We start from the raw sequence: 24,872 nt of genomic DNA, 5'->3' as shown, positions 1-24,872 counted from the left end.
GCCACCCTACAGTCCCCTCTGCTTACTGACTTTTCACTTACAAAATTTCACTTTCATTTTTCTCCAGATTTTTTTTCTCTTTACCAAATTCCTCTCTCATATCTGTGTTTGCTTCCTTCTTTCATTCAGCTGTGTGTGTTCTGAGTTCATTGATTTTCATGCTCTCTTTCATGTTGATGAACATTCTTTAGTTATCCTTTTGAATTCTTTGTCTAGAACATCACCGAACTTGCTCTCTTTGGAGTCTATTTTTGTGAAACTGGTGAGTGGAAGAAAGTCTAGTAGGACTTGAAGACAAAGTTGAAGAATTTTTAAAAATTCAGACAATGGCAAAGGCAAAACAGTAATAAAGTATAAACAAAGCTTACAAACAGTATAGGACTCATGAGAAAAATCAAACCCATGAATCATAACCATAGAGGAAGAAGTTCAAAACAAAATGGATCAGATACCATCAAGATGGTTGCTTCATATCGGTAAAGGGACCGATCTATCTGGAGGATATCACAATTCTAAACATATTTGTACCAAGCATTGACATTCAATTTCATAAAACTACTGGATATAAAGGCACAAACTGACCCCAAAACAATAACAGGGGTGATTTTAACAGACTACCATTACCTATAGACAGGTTATCCAGACGAAAAGAAAAATAAAACCAAAGTGTTCCATGACCTTATAGACCAGCCACCCTGAGCACTTCCCTCTCGGCCTCAACACTCAGAATATACATTTTTCTGCAACTCAGGCCACACTCTAGGAAACAGAATATATCTTAGGGTACAAAGCAAGCTTCAACAAAATTTAAACAATTAAAAACTTTCTTGATTTTCATCTTATTCCAGTGAAATTAAATGAAGTGGACAGAAAGACACTGCAGGACGTTCACAAGCAGGGAGAGGTGCAGCAACACTTCTGGATGACAATAGACCATTGAAGAATCAGAGGAAAGCTTCCAAATTTCCTGTATTTGATTGAAAGTGAAAATACAACATATCAGAACTGTTGCCACAGGATAAAAGTGGTTCTAAGGTAGAAGGTTAGAGCCACAAATGCTAAAATAAACAAAAAAATTATGGAATTTTCAAGTAATTCAATGAGTTCATTTCAAGGTCTTTGAAATCAAGAACAACTGAACAGAAAAATATTAAGTAGAAAGAAATAATGGTCATGGCAGAGATTAATAAAATGGAAAACTATATGAAGAATATATAAAACAATGAGTGGGTTCTTCAAAAATCTAAATATAATCAACAAACCCTTATTCAAACTAGCCAGAGAGAGGGGATTCAAAATAACACAACTAGAGATAAAAAATAAGATATCACAATGGAAACCAATGAAATTCAGATGATTGTTGGGGCATGCTCTGCAAACCACATTTCAATAAGTTGGAAAATCTAGATGAAATATATAAATTCATAGACATAAATGGTCTAACAAATTTAAAATAAATGTGAAAATATTCAAAAATAATTTTCAAAATTAAAATATTAAATATTTAAAATAAAATATTTAAAAACTAGAATATTAAAATAGCAAGCATTGAGACTAAAGCAGTAACAAGAAGTCTGGTAATTAAAATAAATAAATTAATAACCTAAGGCTTAATTGACTCATGCCTGACCTTTAAAGAAGTGGAAATAGTGTTCCCCAAACTATTCCATAGAATACAAGGGGGAGGCGCCACTGGCTCTCACAACCTAAGTCCGAGCTCTAGGACCACGATGGCGGGAGGAGGGACAGACTCCCTAGATTTGCCATCTGCCTTTCAAATGTGCACCATGCCATTACATACCAATAAGTAGATAAATAAATATATTTTTTAAATAAAAAGGTATGAAATACCTCCAAAATCATGAAAACAGTGTTATGCTCACAGAAAAGCTGTGAATGAGCACAAGACAGAAAACAATATACTGATTTTCCTGATGAACATGGATATAACAATCCTCAACAAAAAAAATTTGCAAACTGAATCCAGGTACACATAATAAAAAAAGATCATTCATACGACCATGGGAACATCCTTCCAGGGCTGCGGACATGGTACACCATGAACAAATCAATAAATGCAATATAGCTCATTAATTAAGGACAAAAATCACCTAGTCATCTCAATATCTATACCAATATATATACCTCAACATGAAAAAAGTCAGTGAAATCTCCTTCACAATAGCTAAAAAAATAACCTAGAAAAAGCCTAATGAAGGAGGTAAAAGACCCCTACAAAGACAATTTTAAGACACTGAAGAAAGAAATCAAAGGGGACACTAGAAGTTCCAAAGACTTCCCATGGTCACAGATTGGCAGAATCAATATGGTAGCTATGGTCACATTTCCAACATGATCGGCAGATTCTTTGTGAGTCTCATCAGAATTCCAGTGACATTTCCCAAAGAGATTGAAGACTAGTAAGAACCATGTGGGAAGCACAATTATTCCCTGTGTACAAAGAAAAAAAAATTGTCTCAAGATATACTGTAGAGCCAGGATAATCAAAGCACATAGTCTTGACTCACGAATAGATGCAAACACCAGTGAACGGAACAGAGGGCCTGGAGTCAAGTCCGTGCAGAGACAACTGATTTCCCATAAATGTGTCAAAAATCATTCTTTGGAGAAAAATAGCCTCTTTAACAAATGCTTCTCAGAAAATCGTGTCTCCAGAAATGGAAGGAAGAAGGCAAATACCTGCCTCTTGGCCTGATATAAATCAAAGCACATCAGTGGCCTTAACTAACAAACCTGAAATAGTGCAAAGAAATAGCATGAAGTATGAACATAGGCAGGAACTACAGAAAAAGACTCACACTGCCAAGAAAATAGGACCAAGAAGGACAACTAACCTAGAGAGGAAAAATAACAGTCTTTGGTGAAGAGACAGCTGACAGAACAGAAGAAATTTTTGCAAGTTATATGAGAGAATTAACATTAAGAACACACAAGGAACAAAAAACTAAATTCTAAAACAACAAGCAATCCTGTCAATAAGTAGGTGACAGGGCTAGAGGAGTACAAATGCCAATAATTGAAATACAAAGCGTGACCCACGCAGACACCAAGCCACGAGAAAAGCTGCCGAAGAAATGATACCCTCACACACTGCTGGTGGGACTGGAGACCAGGGCGGAGGGTCTGCAAACTACAGCTAGGACCTCCGCATGGCTCAGTTATACCACCTGCAGGGTCCTGCGCACGGGACTCTCGTCAGCACAGTGCAGAAGTACCTGCACTACCATCTCGGTGAAGATGTATCAACAGTGGACAAGTCATAAAATGACTCATTATAGGTGAACGAAAAAATGAGTGAAATTGTATCGTTTTCTGGAAAACGGATATAACCGGAGAGCTACGGGTAATGATGTACACAAGATAGTTATTGACAGCTATGGTGATCAACCCAATTAAGAGTTTTGAGGGCTTTTTATTGTGCCTCTGAAAAGTCTCTTTTCAATGTATTGGTGGCCTGAAGTTGGTGGGTTCATTTTACCATAGGACTTAACAGATATCACAAATCAAGGCTCTTTTTATTTCCTGAAAATCCAGATTACCAGCATATTAGAAGTTTGAACAGATGCAAAGTGATGAGATACACTCAAGGGAGCAGACCTCACGATTCATGACATGTGTGTGGAACGCTGCTGGCCCGTACATGCAGAACCTCTCACATAAGAACACCAGGATGCTGCCAAGCACCGAGCATTTTCAGCCGCATTTCCATCAGGAAACATCATGAAAGGTATTTCTTTACACTACCATAAAAGGAAAAGCTGCACGTTGCCTGTCAACCCGGGAAAAACTGATTACACTATTTTATACTGAATAGAATAGAAATCAAGTGAGACTTAGGAGAATAAGCACAGTTTTATTATTAAAGATGAAAACTTTGGTTGAGAGGTGATTTGCATTTCAGATGACATGAAATTTGCAATTTATAGAGTTCCATCGTGTTCAAAGAGGATCTGTGTCAAACCTCTGCCGCCCACATGGGCTTCTAAGTCAAGCCAGTGGAATGTGTCCGCAGCTCACAAACCAAGGGCTTATGTTGGGAAGGCTTGTTCAGTCAAGCTCAGACAGGACTGACTTGTCTGCCTGTACATCACCTTGTAGTTAAGGACAGGAAGGCTCTGTCTCTTGACCCAAATTCTTCACCCATTGTCTACTCAAAAATTCACAAGATCACATGCAATTCCCGCTCCATGAACAAACCTGTCATGTTTCTCTGTCAACCAAGCCTAAGTTCGAAACTCATCGAGACTCCTCACAAAAGAGTAAATGTACCTAAAATGAAATATCTCCAAACAAAATAGCCAGGAGTGGTACAAGTAAGTGAAACAAAATAACTCTAGAAAATTTAGCTTTCTATCAATGTCAGCCTCGTGACTGTTATGTAAATGTTAGAAAATTTAGAAAACACGAGACCAGACAGCACCTCTGAAGAGGTACAATAATTTTTCTGCCATTATTTACAGCAGAGAAATCCCTATTGCTTCCTTCTTAATGCAAAATTTGATGAAATAAACACAAGCGGAGAACAAGAAACACAGTTCTACCCCCACCTCCACACTCACCCCATGGCTCTGGGGAATCCTGTCTTCGTTCCCTGTTGCTCATCAATGCCTACTTCCAGCAGAGAGAATTTGTTTTCAGGTCTGAAGAGATATTTATTTGGCAGTACTATGATACCATTTCCATATAAAATTTGCGTACATAAATGAACACCCAGGATCTGGCTAGCAAAGTCATTTGATTCAGGATACTAAAAGTTCTAAAACCGAGTGTGGTCCATTGATAGACACACATGAAAGGGTTAAAAGCCAGCAAGACTGCCCCAGAAAGGTACTTGTTGACTTACTGCCTCTACTCGAGTAACGGTCATAGATATGCTCAATGACTTTGGATTCCTTCGGAATAAGACAGCTTCCACAGTGTCTTATCTGAAGCCTCGTACCACCCACTAAATTCTTAGCCAGCAAAAGAGTTAATCAGTCAATAGCAACAAAATACATTGTCTGATCCTTAGATACATATTCATATCCCTTTATGAACAGCCACAGGGGAGGTCATAGCCTTCCTTTATTATTTCAGAGCAATAACTGACAGCATCATAGGAGGGGAAAAAAGGGTTGCAGTCATGTTGTAGCTCCTCTGGCTTATCAACATGCAGAATGTGCCAGTGGGTCATCACCGTGGCAGTGCTGAGTGTCTTAACAGAGCATACGCAACCACTTACAGAACAAAGTTTCCTGAAAGGCGGGGGGGGGGGGGACTACACCCTTTCAAGGAGAGTTGAAGGAAGGCCAGTGCAGAACAACAGACATGAAGATTTGTTGTTTTCCAGCCCTTTATAAGAAAACTCTTTGCCAAATAAAATCAGAGCAGACTCTGCAACCTGCTACTTCGTAGGGGGTGATTGAACCGATACCATTCCAAAGGTCTCATATTACATCACTCATTCTGTTTCATTTGTATCCAAACCTACCAGGTCTCAGCAATTATGCTAAATATTGATTTAAAATTTCTCCCAGCTCATTCTAACAATGCATCCAGAAGAGAGCCATAATATTGCTTTATTTATAGCCTTAATACAGTGGTTTGAAATGACTAGTTAACAACCAGGTCTCCAACTGTGCCGGAGTCTAGCAAGGCTGTTTTGCAGAACTCAGAGATCAGGCAATAGGAAGCCTTGCATGGCAATGTGCCTGCAAGTAAGATGTGCTATATGGCTCTAATATCTTTCCTTTTAAATTTTCCAGATCTTTAAACAGGAAAAAAAATGAAACCACTTAAAACTATGCACTAATGGAAAAAAAAAAGAACTCAAAGTTAGAGAAGATAATGAAGTAGTTAATGCAAAGACAAAAGGAAGGGAAGTTAGAGAAAGCAATCATGTTTATCAGGAGCATTTGTGGGGAGCTTACTTGAAAATGTGTAGCATACACAGTAAACACTCTAGATAGCATGCATCTTATGACTTCATTCTCACAGCTGACTATAGAGCGCTGTTATCTTTCTCTACATAAAAGATCTCATGGCATTCAATCAGTGTGTGGAGATGGCCAGCCCGTGACTGAGGATCCTTCTGCTTTAACAACTGTAGTGAAGTGTGTTCTGTAAGGTCATCCTGGAGAAGGGACCCTGTGGAGTCAGTGAAGTGAACGACTGAAGGACTAACCTGCAGAGAGGCTGCAAAAACAATGAATACTGGGGTGGTACATTGACGTAATTAAAAGTATGTTATTTAAAATCAAACAGGTGGGACTGGAGATATGGCCCGGCAGTTAACAGCACTGGCTGCTCTTCCAGAGAACCAGATTTCAGTTCCAGCACCCACATGGGGGATCACGCCCATTCGTAACTCCAATCCCAGCATATCTGATACCCTTTGCTGGCCTCTGTGGGCACTGCAAGCATGCGGTGCACAGATGCATGTGCAGGCAAAATCCCCATGCATGTAAAATAAAAATAAATCTCAAAAGAGAGTAAGATATTCTCTCAAGGAAAAAATTTTTTTAAATGGAAATGAAATGATGCCCTATAAGATAGTGTGGCCCAATTTCTTAGGACCAGGGGCTTCTGTGTTGGCTGCATAGAGGTTCCAAAGAGGAAACACATGGGAAGATTATTAGCATTTTGCAATCAAAATTCGCCTGCTTGAGTCAACCACTGGGTTTAAACTTACCCTATCCATTTAGTAGATTGGTGACCACATACAAGCTCTTCCCTCCTTCATATCCTTCCCTGAAAAGAACCATAAAAATTGTCCTTCCCTGGAGAGTCCGAGTGTCAAATGGGTGACCATGTATGCAGAACCCAGCTACTCTTCAGCAGGAGGTGAATGCTGCCTGGCTGTTAGAGGAGCTCACTGAGCACATAGACCCTCCTTCTCTACTGATAAGCGATCCAGATAAAACTAACCTCCCTACAGAAAATGTCATCCTGAGAAGGCAATTACCACATGGAAATTTCAACACTAACAGGAAAATCTTCCTCAGAAGAATCTGTACCGAAAGCCTCTTTCTTCCTCTCTCTCCCTCAAAGAGCGAATAGTTTGGCACCGTGCTCTTAGGAAGTGTGCCTGGAGTCAACTACTGTTTCCTGGTGCTTGGAGAGCCAGGTTCCCTGACATGTTTTCCTAGAACCCGGTGAAAGCATTGACTTGGTCTCCTTCATTATGCCTAGTATTATGGGCACACAAGAGCATGCCCTGTTCTTTGCGTGTGTGCAACCAGACATTGCTCTATTTGTAGAACCTCAATTATTTCCAGTTCAGTCATCTTTCTGAGAGAACACATTGTCTTCCAACGAGATTCTGTGCTGGTTCCTTCCCTGTCCAGCTGGAGTAGGTGAGCTCTCATTAGCTCAGGTAGACTGTTTCAGAGAGTGAACCCATCATGGTCTTGACCTCTTTGCTCATATTTTCACTCCTCCCTCTCTTCAACTGGACTTTTGGGAGTTCAGCCCAGTGCTCCACTGTGGGTCTCTGCCTTTCTTTCCATCAGTTGCTAGATGAAAGTTGTAGGGTGACATTTAAGATATTCATCAATCTAACTACAGGGCAAGGCCTCTTCTCTACTGCTTAAGGTCTTAGCTTGGGTCATCCTTGTGGTTTCCTGGGAATTTCTCTAGTGCCAGGTTTTTTGCTATTCCCAAAATGGCTCCCTCAATCAAAATATCTCTTTCCTTGCTCTCATCTCTGTCCTTCCTCCATCTCAACCATCCCATTCCCTCAAGTTCTCCTCCCCATCCTCTTTTCCTCTCTTTGTCCCCTCCCAACCTCCCTTCTCCTACCCCCCATGCTCCTAATTTTCTCAGGAGATCTTGTTTATTTCCCCTTTTTAGGTGGATTTATGTATGTTTTTCTTAGGGTTCACCTTGTTACTTAGCTTCTCTAAATCATGAGCTATAGGCTCAGTATACTTTGTTTACAGCTAGTATCCACTTATGAGTGAGTACATACCATGCTCATCTTTCTGGGTCTGGTTTACCTCGCTCAGGATGTTTTTTTCTAGTTCCATCCATTTGCATGCAAATTTCAAGATGCCATTGTTTTTTGCTGCTGAGTAGTACTCTAGTGTGTAAATGTGCCATGTTTTCTTTATCCATTCTTCGGTTGAAGAGCAATTTTAAAAATGGGGTACAGAACTAAACAGAGAATTCTCAACAGAAGACTCTCAAATGACCAAAAGACACTTAAGGAAATGTTCAACAGCCTTAGCCATTAGGGAAATACAAATCAAAACAACTCTGAGATACTATCTTATACCTGTCAGAATGACTAAGATCAAATACACCAATGATAGCTTATGCTGGAGAGGATGTGGAGTAAAGGGAATGAACACTCCTTCATTGCTGGTGGGAATGCAAACTTATAAAACTACTCCAGAAATCAGTATAGTGATTTCTCAGAAAATTGGGAATCAACCTACCTCAAGATCCAGCAATACCACTCTTGGGCGTATACCCAAAAGATGCTCAATTATACTACAAGGACATTTGTTCAACTATGCTCATAGTAGCATTATTTATAATATCCAGAATCAGATGGATTCTTGCAAACTGTTTCTAGACCATCATAATTCCTAAATGTGGCATTACCACACAGAAACACTCTGGGGACCAAAACAGAATGAATGAGTGATTATGAGTGACTATGTTCTTGCAACCAAAGTAAGTGTTCATTTGTGTAATGGTTGATCTTGAACTAACTTGAAGGGACTTAGAATCACCATGGAAACAAATCTCTGGGCGTGACTGTGAGGGAGTTTGGGATTCAGCTAATTAAGGAAGGGAAGCTCTACCTTAAACAGAGGCAGCGCCAGGAGCTGGATGCTGACCTCACAGAAAGGAGAAAGCGAGCCCAGCACCAGCAGGCACAGGTCCACTTCCTGGCCACAGATGCTATGTGACCAGCTGCTTCCTGCCGCTGCAGCCATCTCTTCTCCCGTGATGGACTGTAGCATTAAACCGTGATCCAGAATAAAATCTTCCTGCCTTGGGCTGCTTGAGTCCCTTCCATGCAGAAAGTAACCAAGAGCAACCACTGAGCTAAGTTCAAAGCCCAATACCCGAGATACGGCAAATCCCAGAGACATGGCGAGATGTGGGTCTTACCACACAAGCCTGCAATTTACGTAGGAGATGGAAAGGCTACTCAGATGCTGTGCTGGTGCAATTTTAAAGCAATCCGGAAACAAATTTTCAATTAGCATAGTTTTGTCAAAACGGGTAAATCATAAGTACGAGGAGTGGGAAAAACATAACAAAGCTGGCCACGATCCCTTCTGAGCACGGATTTCTGAGGAGCTTTGCTCTTCCGGGTACATGTCATCTCAGAGCAGAAAAATTTTCAAACAACAAAGAAGTGGAGGGAGGAAAATTAAAAACCACTTGTATCCCTTGTAGCCAACAATTTGAAGTTCCTACTAATTCTACTTTTCTAATTTACCACAGATTATTTTTATTGGATCCTAAACAATAGAGATGATATTCCTGTAAATATCTCGAAGCAAGTGATGTGGAGAAGAAACTGCTCAATATGAAAGCCACATAATAATCACAAATATGAAATATGATAGCCTGTCGCACAGAGAGAATGCCAAATTAACAACAACTATAAAACATCATGATTTGATTCAATTTGAAACCCACAGTTGGTAACGCTCTTTCATAACTACTTTGTACAATTTATTTTTGCCTGTTTAGTTCCCTGCTGCTCTTCCTTTCCTTCGGTATATTGCCCTAAGTATTTTCATTAATTTATAAATGTTTATAGCTATGGCAGAAAAATAGTAACAGTCACGGAAAAATGGATCACCAGTTTAAAATGATCGATTTTTATATCTCAATCAGAGCCAGGCACTGAGGGGTGGGTGTCACTTGAGTGCTAAACTGAATAAGCACACACCAACAGAGGTCACCGCTCTGCTGTCCTAAGACCTCTTCTCACTGGTATTTCCCTCGCATGTTGGCTAGGTTTAGATCTTGGCTCCCTTTTGAACTTCTGCCTTCAAATACCTCTACATCATGTAATGGACTTACATACACACACACACACACACACACACACCACACACCACACACACAACTCTATGAATAGAATCCTAAGCTCCAATGTGACAGTAGTTTTAGCAGAGAGTTAACCCCTCTTCTAAAATGAGAATAGACTAATAAAATGATAATAATAATAATAATAATAATAATAATAATAGAAAGGCAAGGAAGAGTATCGCCCGAAGGGTCCTGATATGCAAACAGCATATGGTCACAGACAGAAGGCGACCATCTGTGGATAAACAAGTAGAGCCTTTTTAGACACTTAGCCTACCATGCTGAACTTCCTACCCTCCAGATGAAATACATCTGAGTTGTTTCTAACCCACTCGGTCTGTGGGATTATATATAATTTAGATGCAGTAAGACACTCATTACTACCATACTGCCATCAATCAATCAATTATTTGTCTTCTGTGACTCTGCATCTCTTATAATGACTTATTCCAGCTTTTCCGGACCAGGCAATAAAAGCTATCAGCTGTTACAGACAGGTTGGCTAGCTCTAAGACTGACATAAAATCGTATCACAGACCAGGCAGGTGGTTTACAAATAGACATTTATCTTCCAGCACTGCAGTTTTGGGCACGTGTCTACAGAGTCGGTGGTTCCCAAAGGCCGTACAGGAAAGGGCAATGCCAGCTTCTCTCGTTGGTTCATAGAGGACTACCTCATTGTAATGTTCCTAGCTCTCTCCGTGCATGCGTGCCTGTGTCTTAATCTCTGTCTATGGTAAGGACACAGGCAGGTTGGATTAGGACCCACTGCATTGATATCATGCTGTAGGAAGTCTTACAGCTAGTGGTCACTTAACCTTATTACTTATTTAAAGATCTGTCTCCAAATGCAGTCATAACCTGAGATGTGGGATGTCATAACAGTGGAATAACCAGAACAGAGACCAGTTTGTGTAGGCAACATGGACTTACTGCCCAGAAATTAAAAATGTCTTTCTTGAGCGCCTAGAAAGCTGGGTTCTGGATTCTCTATGCTCACAAACAGAATGTGACCATTACCGAGCATCTGGAAGGGCACAGGAAGTCTCTGACCTACCCCATCCATGCTGGAAGAGAAGATGACAAGGAAGCCATGCGACTTTGAGCTCCCACAGACCAAGAGCTAGCCACACGAAGGAGATAGAGAGGGAAGAGCAAGGGCCAGAGGGGACTCATAAGGCAATGGAAAGTCCTTAAAGAATCCCTGTGTGTGTGTGTGTGTGTGTGTGTGTACCATCCAGTGTTGTTCACTGTTAATGTTTATTCTGTGTGCCTCAGTATATGAGTGATGATACAACAATAGCTTTCCAGAAACCTAAAATCCTAAAATCCTATTACCAACAGAATCGTTGTTAAGCACAATTATTCATACCATGCTGTTTGACTTGTCAAATCCCCCCCCCCTCTTCTCTGAAGAATACACATTGATCCACAAGGAAAACTCTTGGCTGAACTACTTTGGCCTGAGGATATTTTCTAATCTATATGAGGTGATGACCTTGCTAGAGAAGGGTGTTTCTCCGTTCTGGACCCGAAAGGGAACAGAGTGGAGAAAACAACAGCCTGTGGGAAGTTGGAATACTCAGACTATGTGGGTAAAGGAGCAAATTCTTGACAATAGTTCAACCTGTAAAACACAACATGGGTTCTGCCCATAGTACACTAGTCAGTAGCTCTTTGTGTGCTTGACTTGGACAATAAAAAAAAAAAAAAACAAAACACCAAGGGAAGGAAGAAAACAGGAAAGTAAAAATATGTTGGGGACACTGCACAACCTTCTTGTTCAATGCAGTTAGAAAAAGTAGTCATTTATGCAAAATGAATAATGAGTGAGTATTCAAATATATTTGCCTTAAATCATGTATTTGAACAGAAAGTATAAATATATATATATATATATATATATATACACACACATACCTCCTTGCTAGTTAAGAGTTTTATTTAATCAACTGTTCTGCCATTTTTAGTAAATTATGCACACAGTCATACCATTTTGGGATTTATAATTTGAAGAAAGATGACAAAGACACTCACAGAAGAGTGTAAATGTTGGAGTGATTTCAGGGCCACTTAGATGTGAGCGTTTCCCTTTACCCTCGGCATCTGTGAAATCACCATACAACGTGCAGTCTTCCTACGATCTGTCTGGGGAGTGAGGGAGCTGTTGAGGAAGAGCCACAGTTCTTCCACATATCCTGGTCTGCAATGACATGAACTGAAGAAGGCTCAGCACCAACTAGAGAATTTGAGGTTTTCACTAGAAATAATATTGCTGGAAACTTGAAGGCCCAAAATTCCACATCCCCTTGACTTAGGTTATTTGGTGCTGTCTTAAGAGTTAAGAATCCAGTCAGAGAAAATGTACTTTCCCATTTTGCTCTTAGTCCAAATAACCTGGAGAACACTGTCTCACCTCCCGGCATTCCTAAGCAGAGATTTGGAGAAGGGATGGGAACAGAAGTTACCGTTGGACCTTACGGCACCACTGTTCTCTAAGCCAGTTTGCAAACTTGGATGCACACACTCATAGGGCGTGCAAGCACCATAGCAGGCTTCCCTGAGGACATTTGGCAAGACTACCACTGATAGAAACCTGCTCTGCTCCTCAACTTCCTCCTGGGATTTCTTGAAATGAACCTTCTGGAAAATGTCTGTCCAGTCATTCTCATTCCTAAGCCCTCACGCTTGCCCTACTATAAATGCTGAAGGCCCTTCTACTTCCATGAAAAGAAGGTGGCTCTCGCCATCCAGTGTCCCGTAGGGGAGCATCAAACTTAGCAAAGTAGAAAAGCAAAGAGGCACTTTGAAGGATATTCTAGATGTTGCCACAACAAGCACATTCTATCCTGGGCAACAAGTCTGATTCCAAATCCAATCGCTTCCAGCCCACTGCATCCAGAGCACTTGAACTCACTGGGTCGTCATCCACAGCTAACCAGGAACATTTCCGGTGACAGATGGCAGTAATTTTGATAAGCATCTCTGAAGGAGTTCAAAGTACTTAGCATTTTCAGGACGAATGCCTCTCCATCCCCATCTGTGTGCATGAATGGGTGTGTTCAGCCGAAGGCTGGGTGGTATCTATATTAAAAAGAATAAGACCTGAGACACATCAGGAGAAGCCAAGACAAGTAAGTCTGTTAAACCCACCTGGAGCTAACCTGCTTCTCAGAGCTAGCCTGTAGGCATTTGACAAGGCTAAGAAAAACTGCCAAATTTGAATTCAAATATTTTAAAGTATCAAATATTTCTGCACTTGAGATGATTTGGGGGATAGATGTGAGCAACAAACTATAATTATTTTCTGCAGAGGACTACATTGTTAAGAATGGAGAGGAAGACCCCAAAGGTCCCTCAGAGGTAATGGGCACACATATTGTGAACACCTGGTAGATTATACCACCACCTGTGAGGACACACACCTCTGGAAATGCACAGAGGGCAGCGTGTTGGCTCTCTGGAACTATCAGACAGAACTGCGCTGAAGCACATACATTGGCTGCCCTTGTCATGGGTATAAACTCCCTCCCCTTTTTGCTCAAAGATGTATCTTCGATGCTATTTTAAGTCAAGTGGACCCCTCACACAGAGAGCCCAATTTGCATGAATTGACTGATGCACATGAAGAGCTATATTCTTTTATTCTCATCCATGGTGACGGGATTTAAGATTCCTATTCCACCTTGAGGCATGGTGCCCAACCCACCAACACAAACAGCAAATGGGTAGGACCGAGCAAAGTGGAGGGGCCATGAAATAAAGCCGTCCAGTCTAAACCACTTCCCTTAGGGACTGTGGTACTGGCAATCAGGTTTCAAATGGAGAGGCAGTTGAGACGTGAAGTCTCTGTTGTCTTTGAAAGATGTTTCAGGATCGGTTTTATTTACTCCCAAACTCCATCTGAATGAAGCCAGCGTGGGGCCTGTGTGATTTTTATAGTCTGTGTTTTCATGGTATAATTAAGTAGGCAAGTAACTCAGAGCAAAGATGAGGCCAAGAAAAGGCACCAGACACCACTCACTGACTGGGGAAATTTCAGACTTACAATCTTTGTTGTAAAACTTAACTTTATGACCACTTTATCTTTAAAATGTAATAAGTACAAAGTGCCTCAGTAATGATGGAGAAGACTTCTCAGCTTTGATGAAACCTTTTATTTGCTACTCAAACTTTTATTATTTCCAAATGGTAACAGGCAGGAGAAATTATTACTCCCTTTATTCGAGGGGGAGACTTGAGCAATTTAGGATGCTTTTGCTACTGGGCAAATTTTAAGGCATGTACACTAAATATGTTTCTGTTCACTGTTTCCATTTATTTGTTTGTTTGTTTATTGCCTTGTCTTGAAACAGAGTTTCAGGGTCTCACTGTGTAGCCATGGCTGGCCTGGAGCTCACTGTATAGACTAGGTTGGTCTTGAAATCACAGAGATCTGCCTACCTTTGCTTCCCAAGTGCTGGTATTTAAGTGTATGGCCTGTACTCAACATACATTTATTTTTATGAGCTAAACAAAACACATTTACACATGTACTAGGCACTGCTACAAAACTATTGACATCATATATCAAAACACTTGATCCCTATGACTGTGATCCTTCAGATGCTGATCCATCCTGGATGGAATTTCTCGACATTCGCGGTCATGCCTGTTAGACTGTGGAACGGAGTGATGAAGGACACGAGTGGACTGGAGATGCTGGCCCTGTGTTTCAGCCCTCGCCCTTCCAAGCTGTACCACTGTTAGCTACTTCTCCGTCCTAAACTGCATTGTCTGTGGAAATGGCAGTCATGAGAGCCTTCGAATGAGATAGTCATGTATACCTCAGAAAGGACTCTGGCTATATGGAAGTACCAAGAAGCAGCCCTAACACGGTTTTCTTTTGTGACCATTGCTGAGCTTCACCTAAGCCTGAACGGTCCCAGATACAGGGAGATAAAGCATATAAGGCATGGGGCTGATAGTTCAAGAAACTTTGCATTTTAGGGCACGATAGATGTTGTTGTATTCCCACATAACCTCTACCACACAGCCCCCACTTCCATTAGGGCCCCTTTCTCCATGTGCTCAGAACTCCTGGAGCTTCAGAGAAATTGGACTTCAGTTTCTGAAATTTTAATTTCAGCGCAATTTAATAAGCAGCTACAGGTTTGTCTGCATTTTCACATAGATGAATAAATGGATTAATCAGATGCGAGCCTAGCCAAGGACTTGACAAGCATAGGAAAGGACCGTGACTGACACATTCATCTTCCTGAATTCAGACAAAGAGCCAAGTGCATCTGCAGAACACATATCAGCCCCATCCCACGGGACAATTGCTCAGGATCTCAGCAGCCAAACATTAAAGCTCTGAAATTCAATTTACCACAATGCCCTTGGTTTCTAGAATGTTCTGGAGCTAACTTCCCACAGGACATTTTTGGATTGTTCACACATTACTGGTGCTTGTCCCTTCATTCAGAGAACGCATTAAAAAGTGAAATCTTCAAGTTTGGTTGTAGACCTAAGAGCAATAAGGAACATGGTCTCTCAGACGCCACCATCTCCCAGCGATCCTAAATAGAGGGTCTTCTGCCAACCGGCTGTTCTTTGACATGTGTAATAAATGCAGCTGAAAAGCTTCAACCTAATCGCAAAACCGAAGCGGGAAGGGAGCAATCTGTTTAATAGTAATGTGGTAATAAAAATGGGTGTGTATGTATCGCACGCTTAATTCAGAAGGCACAAATAACGGGGACCTTGTTGGAGTGTGAAATAACCAACAAAGACTGTTGTGCAATGCATTGAATGTTGCTAATAGGCCTTCGGAAGGGTTGCCTTATCCCCAGGAGACCATATGTGGGTGCGTGGGCACCTCACTCCCTGATCTCTTGCTTTCCCATATCCACCACGTTCCTGGGTCCAGGTGGTTCTAAAGAACCCTCAGGGTGCTTCTGTGACTGGGAAGACACAGTTCTGACATATGGGGTCTCTCCCTCCTACAGGGAGACCCTGGGCGTAAAAACAACCTCTCCTTTGTTTACAAGACACAGAGAAGCCATGGAGAAAAATTTATCTCCGCCTCAAATCTCCCCCACAAACGCGTATTTTGGTAACTTCTGCTTTAGCATTTAAACGCTTGTGTTCCACATTGAGGGATCTGCATCCCGGTTGGCGTTGACGTCTATCCCTGCTTACTGTAAGCGGTTTTCACATCCATTTTCCCCGTCTTTCCAGGCTGAGAATTTCAAGAGAGGGGAACATTATGAAGAAGCGAGGATGGGCAGGGAGGAGATAGGACGCTTGGGATTTCTGCCATCCTCTTGCAACCTAGAATCAGCATGTTTCCCTCTCGCTCAGCCCACCCTCCCTCGCTCTCTGTCGCCCCTGAGCTCCGCAGCAAGAGGGAGGAGGAGGGCCGCAGGCTGGAGCTGACACCTGTCTCGGCAAGGCAAAGCTCCAGTTGTCACTTACCCAGCGGGGTGAGAATGGCTCATTTTTGCTGAATCCCTTTTGGACCCCGCTGCAGGCGCAGATGCGGCTAGCGGCGGCTTTGCTCTGCAGCGGTGGGGCTCAGAGCACCTGGGCTGGGCTGGGTGCCTCCCTTCCTCGCTCGGGCTCCCTGCAGCCTCCCAGTTGCTGCTTGGTGGCGTCCACAGACTCCTGGTTGCTAAGAGAGGAGGAAAGGCGAGCACCCAGCACCGGAAGAAGCAGCAGGGTTGCTGGAATCAAGCCTGGACAAGCTGGGAAAGAAACCAGCTCCCAACCTGATCGCTGGCCAGTGATATAGAAGGATATGGGAGGAGGTCCTGCCGGCCCCCGCTTGGTTGCTCTGGAGTTACCGTTCCCCAGGCACCTGAAACTTGAAAACACACACACATATACACACGCACACACACACACAGCCCTTTCTGGCCCAGCTTCTTCCTACTAGGCCCCTGACTGGATGGCGTCTGCAGGCAGGAGAGCAGGGGCAACAGGATGGAGCCAGCCAGTTTCCTCTTTATCGGTCACAGCTTCTGTTTCTACATTTCTACAGCTATAAGGCATTGCCATCGGCTTTCTTCCTCCGTGGCGGTCCCCATCTTCACGTCCCAGGTCCCCACGCCAGCAAGCAGCTCAGAGATGTTCAGAGGTTGGAAGGGTTGCTGTAAGGACTAGGGAGGTTGTGGGTTGAAACCCAGGGGAAGAAGACGGGTTTAAAGGGAGCGCAGTGTTTGGAGCGACCATCGGTCCTGAATTGAGATGACCTGTGGCTGGTCTCCTTGCTTTGTCAGCTATCACGTGCTGAGTGACTTCTGTAATGTGGGGACACAGCAAGGGTGGCTGAGCTACACGGGGTCTCCATTCCGTCTCCCTTCTAGCACTATTTCCCAATGGGAGGCGGGAGAGCCACCATCTGCTCCATTAGCACCCTGCTTTTCGCTCATATTACAAAAGTCCACCTGCATGAGAGACCAGTCTCCTTGGCATCTTCCCCAGCATCTTCCATCAGAGTCTCCTTGACACTTTCTACACCTGAAGGCCTTTAAATTTAGCAAAATCCAAATCTTTCACCGTCCTTCTCATATGAGAATGTTATCCCACCCTTGACCACCTGGACAGCTTCTGCGCATCCTTTGCTACCCAGTTTGAACACCGCCTTCTTCAACATCCTCAGGTTTGTTGATGAGCCCCGTATGGAGGACTTTCCTTGGTGATGTCAGAAAAACTGCTACAAAACAACCGGAGGAAAGAGGGGCTGATCGTTCACTACTGTTCTGGGTGTGTGTGTGGGGGGGGTGTCAACCTGCCACTGTGAGCTGGTGTAGCAGTAGGCTGGTCTGTACAGCCATGTCCTGCTGCTGTGCTTTCTACATGTAAGCAAATCAGGAAGCAGAGAATTGAGCCTCAGCCGGCCCTTTCAAAGGCATATGCAATGACACCCCCCCCCCCCATTCTAAGCTCCTAGAGACTCCACAGCCTCCAGAAACAACCCCACCAGTTGGGAACCTGGTGCACACGTGTGTGTGTGCATGTGTGCGTATGTATTGGAGATATTACACATTCAAGCCCCACGGAGCCCAGCTGTTTTCTCCCTTCCTCTCCTGCCCCACCCCCACACACACACAACATACAAACATGCCTGAACACACCTGAGCACCTTCCCTTCTGGTTGAGGCTTGGATCTTCTGTTTTGCATATTTATTTTTCTGTGCTTTCAGAAGCAACAAAGCAATTTGACAAAACTTTGGAGCCAAAATCAGGGAAAGGAACTCTCTTCCAAGCTGCAGGGTGCACTGAGTTTGTCCCTTCTGCCTAAGCAGAGACACAATGAAGTTGACTGTTATTCCCAAAGTCTACATTGGTCTCTAAGTGGAGAAACTAAGATTCAAACTGAGATGTAACTGATGCAAAAAAAAATGGAATTTAAATCATTATAGTGTGATTTTCTTCTCCCTGTAGCTCCCGTAAATTGTTGCAGAATTTAAATTATGCAAAATCTCAGTTATCAGACCTTAGATATGGAAGATATCCCAAGAGTAGAACTGGGTAGACAGATAGGTGAATAGACAAATGGATGACCTGCAGATGATATATAGGTGGTAGAAAGATTAATGATTGATAGATTATGCATAGATTACTGGCAGGCTTTCTTGACTTGAGTTGACATAGCTAGCTGACAAGCTTTATGCCAACCAGATTCATCAGAGGGGAGAGAGCTCCAATTGAGAAAATGCTTCCATGAGACCCAGTTGTAAGGCATTTTCTTAATCAGTGATCAATGCTGGAGGGCTCAGCCCATTGTGGGTGGGACTAGACCTCAGCTGGCGGGTTTGGGTTCTATAAAGAAAGAAGACTGAGAAAGCCGTGAGGAGAAAGCCAGTAAGTAGTACTCCTCCACGGCCTCTGCATCAGCTCCTGCTTCCAGGTTCTTGACTTTGCTGTTTTTGATGATGAGCTGTTATATAGAACTGTGAGCAAAATAAACCCTTTCTTCCCTCCCCAAAAAACCTTTGATCATGGTGTTTCCCTAAGACAATGGATAATAAGATGGTAGGTAGCTAGATTACAGGCAGGTAGATGATAGGTAGGTAGATAGATAGATGATAGATAGATAGATGATAGATAGATAGATAGATAGATAGATAGATAGATAGATAGATAGACAGACAGACAGACAGACAGACAGACAGACAGACAAACAGACTCACCTAGATCCAGCTTAGATCATCAGTCTGAAGGACCCAAGGCTGTTTTGGGAACCAGATGGCTAGAACTAGAGACAGGCAGAAGTCTGCTCCTTCCCCACCAAACTGGACTGCAGTGTTTCTATGAGCTTGCCAATTTATTCATCATCATTAGATTCTAGATTCTGCTACATAAAAGGCTGAAGATGAAGAGGTGGAGGGCTAGAAAAAGACCTTGCTACTCACCCCAGGTTCTAGCGAACTTAGGGATGGCATAGAGAGTGCGGTCCTCCACAGGGGCCAGTGCCAATAAATTTCTTCCTATACCAAATGATACTGCGTCGATGATAGGATGAGAAAGGAGAATAATACACATCACCCACATGCTTGGATTTTCTGCAGAAAGGATCCTCTGGCAGGCATCCTTCCCAGCACGAATTAATTTTAAAATGGGCCTGAGTTCCCCACCCCTGTGAGCTGCATGGTTTCACATTCCTGAGCAGAACTGCAAGGAAGCCCCTAATTTTCACTTCAGAAAATGCTCACTGTGAAGAAGTGCATTGGGAATTTAGCCAGAAGGAATGAATGTTTATGTTAATTTCTGTTGTGGAGAAAGGGTAAGGGAATAAAGAAAAAAAAACTAAATTAAAATCATTTCAGGACCAAATAGTCACCAGGGTCATTTTTGTTTTCTTGCAAAACAAGCCCCCAGATGTGCCCAGTGACACCAGAAAACGTGCAGATGTTTCTGCTTTGAGGACAGATTTGTGGACTAGGAGCTAGGGTCATGCACCGAGGGCACAGCAAAGGCAGAGGCAGAGGCATGCTGCGAGGCAAGTGAGCTCTGCATTCCCTGATGGGTCTAGTTCTCAGTGGCCATCCTAGAAGAGGACTGTGGCTTTCTAACTAGTGCTAGCCCAACGCCTGATTGCTCTTTTTCAGTCATCAAATAAGAATGATGGAGGGTTTCTTAATAGTCATATAAGATAATTGATGATTATATGAAATTTACAGTATCTGAGAAGCTCTCCTGAGGGGAACCACACCCATTTTCCAGGCATACCCTTGTCTCCCCCATGCATGAAGGTAGAGTGGAGTGGCTTTTTACAGTGACCCATGCTGCACACAACGTGGAATACTCACACTTCTTTCACACATCCACGCAGAATGTTTTCTAAGAAAGTTGCCTCTGGCCTATGTCAACTTGGCAATCAATAAGGCAGCTTATTCAAGGGCCTTGAGAGAAGTTTTGTTCCTCACTGTTTTGTTTTTTCTCCCAGCACCCATCACAGATTCCCTCCCTTAGTAATCTCTGAAAAAGCAAATGAGAGTCTAGGGAGATGCTTAAGCCAGCAACACGCTTGTTTCTCAGGCATGAAGACCTGAACTGGGTTCACAGAACTCACATGAAAAGATGTTGGGCATAGTGTACACCTTTGCAATTCCAGCCCTGAGGAGAAGGAGGCAGGAGGATTGCTGGAGCTCACTGACTGCTAGTCTCACCTTTGCTGGTAAATTCCAGGTCAGTTAGATACCCTTTCTCAAGGAAGATGGATGGCATTGTTGAAGTTGGTACCCAGGTTGTCCCTTGGCTTCCACACACATGAGCACACAGACACAAACGCCAGTGTAGATGTACCTGCACACACATGAGCGCGCACACACACACACACAGAGAGAGAGAGAGAGAGAGAGAGAGAGAGAGAGAGAGAAGCTAAAGCGCCATACTGATGTACCTTCTTGCATTTCTGTCACACCCATATCCATCACTCACCAGCCACACACCTCTGCTGTGTGGGATACTCGTTTTGTACACTGTGAAGATGTATCTCTGTCAATGCATCTTCCGATTGGTTTAATAAAGAGCTGAACAGCCAATAGCTAGGGAGAAGAGGAGCTTCTGGGCAGAGATAGGAACTCTGGGATAAATCTGAGGTGTGCAGGGGTGTAGGGGTGATTCACCAGCAGGTCACACAAGAAGTGAAACTATAGGGAGGAGAGCTAACAAGCCATGTGGTGGAACATAGATTAATATAAACATGCTAATTTAAGTTATAAGAGCTAGTTGGTAACAAGCCTAAGTTAAGGTCAAGCTTTCACACTTAATAAGAAGTCTCCATGTCACTATTTGGGAGCTGGCTGTACAAAGAAAGTCTGGCTACACACCCTCCACATATAATGATGTCACTTCCCAACTACACTGTTTACCGTGGTGTAATGGTCAGTCATAGGTGTCAGCTGTACTGGGTGGACTTCCAGATGACAGGTGAGGCTCTCTCTCTGGGCACATCTGTGTTCCCAGAGGGAATGGCACAACAGTTGATGGAGACCAAATTCACTGTAGTCAGCACCGTCAAGTCACATTGGGATTCAGACAAAATGGAAAAGGAAAAGACACATGAAGATGACTGGCAACCTTTCTCTTCTGGAGTAGGACTCCCCTCCACTTCTGGACTTGGCCACCAGAACCCCAGGTTACTTGGCTTGTGAACTGTAATTACCTCTTCTCCAGCAACTATCAAGTCTCTAAGCTTAGACTGGGGTGTAAGTCAGCTTCTCTCATTCTGTGGGTCTGAGCTGGAATTAAGATGTATAACCAAGCCAAGCCTGCACAGGGCTGCTTGAAGGATGTCCCAGATTCCATGATGCTGCTAGCCAGTTCCATCATGACACAAATGTCCTCCCTTAATAAACACAGCATCAAAATTTGCTAAATTTGTCTTTCCTGCATGAAGACATTTCTTGTTGTTCTTTAATAAAAATAGTCTTGTTTCCCCAGAGCATCAGACTTGTGGTGCTACCTAAGTCTAACATCAGACCAATGCATGCTGGGTTTTAAGGGCTATTATCTAATATTGCATTCCAGGTCTCAAATATAAGTCATGTGAGCTGGAAATAGCTCTCCTCAATCTTGCAGCTTAGTCCTCACAAGCCAGAAGAACCCGGAAGCCAAAGCAGGAGGCGCAGATGGTGGTGGACGTAGGAGCCAGAGCAACATTGTAGAGACCGACAGGAGAATGACTAGGATCCTCCTGCATGGAGGGCCACCCCTCTCCAATCAGCTCTTTAGAGGAAGGGTTGATGGTCCAAATAGAAAGGATCCAAGTCGGCTGTTATTTTGGAGGTTGGAGCCCAGACACCTAGAATTTGGGGGATGATCTACCTCAAAGGAGTCAGCGGGAGACTGTAGGTTCAAGAGACCAGAGTTAGCAGGGAATTCTGTGGCCATCCCTCCTTCGACCTCCCCTGCTGGAAATCCACTCTTTATTCTCAGGCTGACTAAGCTGAAGGCCTTCCGTCAGCAACAGAACAAGGGCAGCGGTAAGGGGGTTTCAAAGGGACACTGTCCAGATTTCTGGGGGACGCTCATGGGCCTTGCCATCAAAGCGAATAAATTCTACTGCCAAGGCACTACGAGGGGTGGTAGTAATGACCCTTAAAAACAATGCTGGGCACACACTGTGGGCCAGGATCTGTGCCAAATGCTTTAAATGTCAGGTCTCATCTTAAACTCAAATGCTATCATTTTCAACTCTTTTACAGAGAATGATTCTGAGAAGCGGTGAATTGGAGCTCTTTGCCTGAAGTCACTCATTTCTAAGAAGAGACACCACCTTTCTCGGCCGTCAGTCCCGGTGTTACACTGCCCCCTGCAGGGTAGTTGGAGGTAAGCAAGATACGAATGGGAAGTCCCCAGAGAAGGCAAGTCCTAGAGCCCTGATACCTCCTCTGTGCCAACCACCCACGCATATCTCATTTAGTTCTTAGTAGCTCTGAGTAGGTATTATGTTCACGGCGCATTTGCAATCAGTCAGGCTTGAAAGGGTTAATGATTGGTCAGCTGAGAAAACAAAGTGAGATCCTAGCCAGGGCATGGCAAATTCAGCCAGTGATGGCTGCCTTTGAAGAAAACTGCTTCCAATTCAGCTTAAGAAGAAATTATTTTTACACATAAGATATCAAGATATCTGGCTAAGTCTCCGTTCTCTTGATAAATGTTTGTCCCGGGAAGTGAAAATGAAGTCATTCTGTGTTGCAGCAACTGTCTGTGGCATCCTGACAGGTACCTCGGCTGTACAACTGTCTCCTTGTTTTTCATCAGCCTGATGGCACCTGTTACAGACTCATAATAGCCACACGGGAAGGAGGCTGTGTGTTCCATCCCCATCTTCCGTCTGCACACCTGGATGCTTCTGTCCGGCTCTACATGCCGAAGCAGAAAGACGCAGGAAGCCTACAGGCCAGTAGAGGACCTGCCTTGAGAGTTTTGTTTGTTCCGCCAGTGTTGCGATCTCTGGAAGAACTCTGCTGTGAGAGGCAGTTCTGATCTAGAAAGCTCTTCTTCTTCCTTGCGGTTTTAAACCAGAAGTCAAAAGCCCAGAGCGGGAAGAATAGACCGCACTGGAGGGCTTAGTCCTACAACACCGCCTGTCAAGGTCGGCTGCTGCTCAGCTCAGCTAGCATCTTCTAGAAATGCCTTCTGAGACGAACGCATCTTCTCGTTTTTCCAAAGAAGCTGAAAATCCAGATGGTTTGGGTGAAATTCTCTAATTTTTAGAACACTATGCAGGGCGAACAAAAATATCCTTGGTCAGAATTTTTTTCCACTGGGCTCTAGTTTGAAAAGTCACGTGACAGAACTCTACTGTGCAAACAGGGAAGGAGATGGGTGAACCCCATGCTTGTCCTGTGTCCCCATGTGGGACAAGCAGGTAAATACTGGATGATGGAAGATGAAGAAAAATATGGACAAATCAGTTGTGGGAAAGGCATGAGAAGGTTGGTTAGCGTGACATCCCTGCATGCAATGCTCTGAGAGGCAAGACTGGGAGAAGCGTTCCTCAGAAAGCAGGACCCTGTGTCGGGAGGACATTTTCCCTAAAGGGCACAGGAAGACTCTCAGGATCCAGAAGGAGGAAAGCCACTCTGGGGGAGGAGCTGAGACCCACGAGTTCCCAGGGAAAAGTCTGCTATATAACTGCAATGCATTTTCCTGACAAAGATGTCACCTTTGACATCCGCCTTGTTTGCAGATGCAACCTCTGACAGCTGGTTTATGGGGATTTTAATTTTAGTCCAAGTTTAATTGCACAACAAAGCATTTGAAGAACCAAAAAGATGACAGGCACAAAATAATTGTGTTTCACTGCGTGAGGACTACAGCTCAAAAGTGCAATAGAGAAAGAATAAAGGTTTATGCTTTAAAGGGAAAGAGGAAAATACTATCTAGACCTTACAGACACCAATTCTGCAAGTATGTGTGACCCTTAAAATGACAAAGAAGTCACAGAGCAAGTGTCAATCTTTCTAAAATGAAAAGAAACACGAGAAGCAACCCGTAGGCTTACATGCTACTATTTTTAACCTAGTCAATGCTCAACACACTTGGTTACTCCAGGAATCCATCAACAAAGAGAGCCAGTCCTGTGACTACGTCTATTTTAACTGGCCGAGTCAGAACAGACAGCATCTAGTCTGAACTGCCGCTGCACACAAATGCATGTCGAACAGGGTCACAAACAGGCCTTGTTCTGTGCAGACGTGGCCAGTGCAGGAAGAAAGCTTGGACCCCTAAGGAAGGATGTATTGCTTCCCTCCAGTGCTGTTTGGGCTCAGTGGGTGGCTGGTTTCCATACACATCTTTGGGGCAGACTAGAC

The 24,872-nt window shown here is 43.3% G+C and overlaps 1 protein-coding gene across 3 annotated transcripts in view; it reads right to left on the bottom strand.

Annotated features, from left to right (window-relative positions):
- Positions 1–16,932, bottom strand: part of Erich3 (glutamate rich 3) — a 91,965-nt gene extending 75,033 nt beyond the window's left edge. For 2 of the 3 annotated variants that reach the window (XM_057793947.1, XM_057793948.1), the window contains exon 1: positions 16,519–16,931. In XM_057793947.1, the coding sequence (XP_057649930.1) occupies positions 16,519–16,541 (23 nt within the window). In that variant the 5' untranslated portion in view covers positions 16,542–16,931. Of the gene's footprint in view, positions 1–16,518 lie in introns of all 3 variants that reach the window. The other variant, XM_057793949.1, reaches the window with a different exon arrangement.
- Positions 16,933–24,872: the final 7,940 nt, after the last annotated feature.

The sequence above is a fragment of the Chionomys nivalis genome, chromosome 18, assembly GCF_950005125.1.
Source record: "Chionomys nivalis chromosome 18, mChiNiv1.1, whole genome shotgun sequence".
Taxonomy (NCBI): domain Eukaryota; kingdom Metazoa; phylum Chordata; class Mammalia; order Rodentia; family Cricetidae; genus Chionomys; species Chionomys nivalis.
This window is presented reverse-complemented; position numbering and strand designations above follow the sequence as displayed.